Source organism: Pteropus vampyrus, unplaced genomic scaffold (assembly GCF_000151845.1).
Source record: "Pteropus vampyrus isolate Shadow unplaced genomic scaffold, Pvam_2.0 Scaffold16, whole genome shotgun sequence".
NCBI classification, from domain to species: Eukaryota; Metazoa; Chordata; class Mammalia; order Chiroptera; family Pteropodidae; genus Pteropus; species Pteropus vampyrus.
This window is the reverse complement of record NW_011888797.1, coordinates 9,867,342-9,873,621: the sequence shown is the minus strand read 5'-3', so window position 1 is coordinate 9,873,621 and position 6,280 is coordinate 9,867,342. Positions and strand designations below refer to the sequence as shown.

The 6,280-nt window shown below is 50.2% G+C and overlaps 1 protein-coding gene and 1 long non-coding RNA gene across 2 annotated transcripts in view; one reads left to right on the top strand and one right to left on the bottom strand.

Annotated features, from left to right (window-relative positions):
• Positions 1-6,162, top strand: part of CACNG2 (calcium voltage-gated channel auxiliary subunit gamma 2) — a 106,440-nt gene extending 100,278 nt beyond the window's left edge. The window contains exons 3-4 of the mRNA XM_011387374.1: positions 4,319-4,459; positions 5,490-6,162. Of these exons, the coding sequence (XP_011385676.1) occupies positions 4,319-4,459; positions 5,490-6,025 (677 nt within the window). The 3' untranslated portion in view covers positions 6,026-6,162. The remainder of the gene's footprint in view (positions 1-4,318; positions 4,460-5,489) is intronic.
• Positions 1-6,280, bottom strand: part of LOC111735990 — a 41,464-nt gene that overhangs the window by 3,368 nt on the left and 31,816 nt on the right. Inside the window, exon 4 of the long non-coding RNA XR_002779056.1 lies at positions 3,495-3,615. This is a non-coding gene — a long non-coding RNA (uncharacterized LOC111735990). The remainder of the gene's footprint in view (positions 1-3,494; positions 3,616-6,280) is intronic.

Sequence of the window (6,280 nt, the reverse complement as noted above, 5' to 3'; positions counted from 1 at the left end):
CAGCCGTCTGAGCTAGGTGTCTGACTGCCTGCCCATGGCAGAGGAGGCAGCTGAGGCTCAGGGAAGGCAGGCAACACAGCGAGAGAGAGACGCTCCAGCCGTCTCTCTCCTGAGCTCCTGCAGCTGATCACCAACCCCAGAGACAGCAGGAACGGGGAAGCATCCGGCACCTGCACAGATGGCACTCCCAGAGGAAGCTCCACGGGCTTCCAGATTCCTTTCATGAGTCATTATATGTCGCAAACGTTCATTGGACAACTGACTATGTCTGTGCCAGGCCTGACACTTCATACCTTATCTTCATCCATCTTCACAACCACCCTAAAAGGCAGGTTCTGTCGGTGTCCCCATCACACAGGTGAGAAAGGTGAGGTACCGAAGCCACACGGGCAGTTGGGAGGGCCAGGAGGGAACCCCAGGTAGTTCACACCTGGAGCCCACGCTCCCAGCCACCACTCTTGACTTCTCTCCCTTCCTCTCATCCACCAGTTATCTTCTTCCTCTTTCTCTGACATCCTTCTCTCTTCTCCAATAACACTCTCTCCCTCCCTCCTTCCCTTGCCTCTCCACTCCATTCCTCTCCTTCTCCCTTCCTGTTCTCTCTCTTCTTTCTTCCCTCTCCTCCTCTCCCTCCACACACTCTCACACTCACACATTCTCACTCACGGGCCCTCATACGCTCTCTCACAATACACTCACACACACACATTTACACAACCCCTTTCACGGTCCACTGGCTGCCCCATCTAGCACGGCGAGAAGGAAGAGAGGAGAGATACCCAAGAGCCTAGAAGCTCCTCCCGACCCAGCGCATCTGTGATTCTATCCCGTTAGGATGGATCAAATCTCAAATGGGATAACAGGCATAAAGAGCTTAACGCTGTGCCCAGAAAATCAGGAGCCCACCCTCCCTATACCTGATGATGACACTATTTTGATTAAAGACCGTGACTGGCCCAGGGAATAGGTATGACGACGGCCTGGCTGAGTGGGCCCTGATGGGGGCTCTTGGGGGACACAGGACCATCAGAGACAGACAAGACCTGAGAGATCACCTAGTCCAACCCAATCAGAGTGCACACCTGGACCCAGAGGAGGAAAAGTACGTGCTCAGGTTCCGTGGAGAGCCAAGCAGAGACTAGGCGCCAAGTCTGGGTCCATCGACTTCCCACCACACCCACCCACACAGGGCACCCCCCCACACACCTCCTTCTCTGCCTGACTGAGTGAGGAAACCGCTGGGCCTCCCCATGCAGGCGGCTGCCCCATCCTCCACCTGTGCCCACCACGAAAAGGTATTTCACAGCAGGACAGCCATTGATGCTGGAAGCCCACTGGGACACTAGATCGCAAAATGATTTATTTGTCTACAGAATTTGGCCAAAAAGAGGATTAGCAAAGAATTTATAACTCAGGCCACCCCATCCAGAAGGCAAGATGTCATTCCCTCCTGGGTACTTATTACACTCTTCATTTCTGTCATTAGCATAGAAAATAATAAATTATTTATAGTTTACCAAAATTCTGCATGTTCAAAAATTCAAGAGTGCTTCCAACACTCTTCTTCCTATTTAATCACCGTAACCCTGTAAGATAGACTGAGCTTGAATTTTTGTCTCCAGGTAGAGGCTCAGGGACACCACGAGATTTGCCCAAGTTCTTCCAAGCCAGTCACTAAATACTGGGGCTCCCAAAACCTCAAGGCTAAGCCCTCTGCCCTTCCATAGGCAAGTTCCTCTGTGCTCAGCTCTGTGTCTACAAACCCCCTTTTACAGCTTCAACCCAGATCACACCTCTGTGCCACAAACCTGCACATCCAACTGCCCCTCCGCACTCCACCTGCATATCTCCAAAGCACCTCAAACTCACTGTGTCCCAAACCAAACCCTGATTTCTCTCCCCTCACTCCTTAGGCTTGATCCTCTCCCACTCTCACAAGTGGCTTTATCCAGCCAGCCAGCAAATCTGAGACCTAGAAATTATCCTCAACGCCATTCTCTTCTCCACCCCTATGCACCCATCACCAAGCCTCAATTTACTTCCTAAATATCCCTCTGCCCATGCCCTCTGTACTCACCCTGGTCCAAGCACCATCATCACTTGTCTAATGAGCTGCAATGCCTGTAACCACCCTTGACCCCTTCTTAATCCATGTGCTTATTAAGATGCAAATCAGATTGTGACAGCCCTACCTCCTTTAAGTCCTTTAATGTTTCCCATTGTCCTTGGGATAAAGGTAAACTCTGTAACATGACCCATAGGCCTCCAGGTGACCCATAAGCCCCTGTGTGGTCTGGACCTGTTGGTTTCATCTCTCTGTGTTCCCCCAAGTCCCTCCACCAGCTCCTTGTGATCCAGCTCCTTTCAATTCCCCGAACAAGCCACACTTCCTCCAGCCCTTGCTCATGCTGCTTTCTCTCCCAGGAACTCTCTCTACACTACGCCTCTTTTCTACCCAGTTAGCTTCTCCTTATCCATCGGAGATCAGCTCCAAGGTCACTGCCTCATATGAGCTCAGAGGAGGCTCTGAGAGATCTGAAGTGTAGGGCCAGAAAGCAGGGGAGTACAGTGGTTAGGCACACAGAGTCTAGCTTGGGTTCACAAACCCAGCGTCGTCATTTCATTGCAGGGTGGCCTTGGACAAATCCTTAACCTCTCTGTGCCTGTTTTAGCCTGTGTACGATGGGGGTAATTAAAGTATTTACTTCATAGTGACATAATGAGAACTAATGAGTACTAATATATACAGTATACAGTGCTTCAAACAGTCCCAGCATACACTCAGCACTCAATGAACATCAGCCTGTCACACACTTTCATGGTGACATATGGGGACCTTTCTTCCATAACACTATCCTGGTTGATCATTATACATTTCCTTGTGTTATCATCTGATGACATGTATCTTCTTCATGAGAACTTGGGCCCTAGAAAGACATGGACTAGGTCCGTTTGTGCACTCTTTTTGTCTTCCATGCCCAGCCTGTAACCTGGCACAGTGGCTGGCACGCCATCTGTATTTATTCAGTGGACTCCCCATTGTCAAGGGCAATGCATCTCCCTGTACCAGACTATGCGGGCTTTCTCCCATATAAGTGCATTATGCTCTCAACCAGGGGTGGCCAAACTGCAACTAGCAGGCCAAATCTGGCACACCAATTGTTTTTATAAATAAAGTTTTATTAGAATACAACCACACTCATTTGTTCACATTGTCTATGGCTGTTTTCATGATACCATGGCAAAGTTGAGCAGTTGCGACAAAGACTGTATGGCCAGCAAAAGCCAGAAACACTTATTATTTGTCTCTTTACAGAAAAAGGTATTTGTAAAAGGTATTTGTAATCTCCTGGAAGCTAAGGCCCATGGTCTCATGGGGTTGGTATGAGGGTTAAATGGGTCAGTCCATGGGAGGCATTTAGAACAAGGTCAGGCACATAGGAAGAACTCCCTAAGTATTAGCAGATATTCTGTAGTTCCATATACTTACTCACAGGTCAATAAATATTTGTCCATTGAACAAATCAGGTAGAATCTGCTTCTTGGGACAGATTTTAGTTCTAAGAGCACACCAGCTTCAGTGCGAAGTAAGGCCAATTCATGGAGAAGTTATGCCTAAAGCAGGAGAGACATGAGAAATAATAAAAATTGCTATCTTTTACTGTACTCAGAGGAAACTGAGGCACAGAGAGATGAGATAATTTACCCAAACTTACAAAACTAATAAATGCTAAAGCCAGATTCAAATTCAAATCCAGATCGTGTAATTCCCTAACCACTACACCACATTGCCTTTCCATGTGCCCCAAGTCCCCCAAAGGGAAGTAGCTAAAAACTTTGCCTAAGAAAGTCAATGAAGGCTTCACAGACAAGGGGACTTAAGAGTTGGATTTGGATTTTGATGAATGAACAGAAGTTTGTCATGTGAAAAAGAGCAAGAAAAACATTCTAATAAAAAAGCGTGGAATTTCAAAACTCAGAAGCATGCAATAACATAACTTGGGAAGTTTGCTGTGGCGGAACAGGAGAGAACATAGACATGAAGCTGGAGATGAGCAGAGGCCAGGTCACACAGGGCCCTGTGGGACTCATGAGGCACTGGAGTTTGGTCCTCCAGGCGGAGATGAGCCCCTGAAGGGCTGTGAGCTGGCCAGTGGCTTGCTCCCTCTCCCTCCTCCCTAGTATTGCTAAGCAACCTCGACTCTGGTTCATCCATAAAACCCCCACTCCCGTGTGCTGCCCTCTCTCCTCCCTCCTGCATCCCACCGTCTCATGGCCATGTTCTCTCTCTCTCCCCCTGACCCTCCACGTTCCACAGGGGCGGTGAGGGCCTCGAGCATTTTCCCAATCCTGAGCGTGATTCTGCTTTTCATGGGTGGACTCTGCATCGCAGCCAGCGAGTTCTACAAGACTCGACACAACATCATCCTGAGTGCCGGCATCTTCTTCGTGTCTGCAGGTAATGGCCACTGAGCTGGGCAGACCAGAGCCCAGGCCTGCCCAGTGGAGCGAAGCTGAGGTTTGGGTACCCAGTAGCTGGAAGGACCTGGCCGAGAGAGGAGGGGAGGGGGAGGGAAGAAAGGAATCTGCGGGCCTTGCAACAGGTCATATTGCAGGAAAGACAGGTTGTGCTGGGGCTCTCACCTGAGCTCCCCACTGAGTCATCCAGGATCATCCCAGACCCTCAGCCCAATGGCCCATCTTCTCCCTACCTCTTCGAAAATGGCCCAAATCCCGGGTCCCCCTTAGGTACTGGACCTATCTTTACTTGCCCTCTCCCCTCACTGCCCTACACAGGTGGGAGCAGGCAGGCACCCAAAATCACATTTCTCAGTCCAGTTACATGACAAGTCACATTTGCTTCCAGTGCCAGAAAAAGAACACGGGCTGTAGCATGAGCCATTTAATAAGAATGACTAACGTTTAAGTAGCACTTAACCACGTCCCAGACAGCTTTCACACGTAATCCTCTCCATGGCCCTACCACAGCAAGCCCTGTCATCCCCAAAGGTTTTGAATCCAGGCAATCTGGCTCCAGGAGCCAGTCCTAACCCCCTAGTACACCAACTTCAAATATCTGTGCAGCCTTAAGGAAGCTGCTTTACCCCCTGTGATCCATTTTCTCACTAGCAAACCCCTTGAAAAGCACTCAGCAGTGAAGGCAGGTAGTAAATGGTCAATAAACAATATCTATTATTATTATTATTACTCAATATATTATAGAACGCCTCTCTCTTCTCTCCTCTCTTCCATATCCGTTTCCATTAGCTCTTCCCTTTGTAGCTCTCTTCAAACGGAATGATAAAATATTAGGGTGATGCTTGCCAAGGTCCCTCTATACCCACCCACCCATCCATGCATGATGAAAACGCTGGACAGGGGAGAGTCCCATCCAGTTGTCCCTGTCCTTTAATCCCGCCCAGTGCCTGGCATCCTGCTTGGAAATTAACGTCCTTCTCTCTGATTCTGCCCACCCCGGTGCCCGGCAGGTCTGAGTAACATCATTGGCATCATAGTGTACATATCTGCCAATGCCGGAGATCCCTCCAAGAGCGACTCCAAAAAGAATAGTTACTCGTACGGCTGGTCCTTCTACTTCGGGGCCCTGTCCTTCATCATTGCCGAGATGGTCGGGGTGCTGGCCGTGCACATGTTTATCGACCGGCACAAACAGCTGCGGGCCACGGCCCGTGCCACGGACTACCTCCAGGCCTCCGCCATCACCCGCATCCCCAGCTACCGCTACCGCTACCAGCGCCGCAGCCGCTCCAGCTCCCGCTCCACCGAGCCCTCACACTCCAGGGACGCCTCCCCCGTGGGCCTCAAGGGCTTCAACACCCTGCCCTCCACCGAGATCTCCATGTACACCCTCAGCAGGGACCCCCTGAAGGCCGCCACCACGCCCACCGCCACCTACAACTCCGACAGGGATAACAGCTTCCTCCAAGTTCACAACTGTATCCAGAAGGAGAACAAAGACTCTCTCCACTCCAACACAGCCAACCGCCGGACCACCCCCGTATGAAGCCGCGGGGCCTCGCCAGCGCCGCCTGCCGGTCCCAGGCAGAGCCGGGAGTGGGGCGCGGCCGCGGGGTGGGCCGGGGGTGGGGGGAGGGTAGGGGAAACCAAACCATCCCCGGGTGGGGGGGAAACCTTCTAAAAGCAAAAACAAAAAACAAAAAAAAAACAAACAAAAAAAGAGAAAAACATAAGTAAATCTAAAAAAAAAAAAAAAAAAACAAAATATAAGAGGAACAAAGAAGCCAAACAACAGGAAATG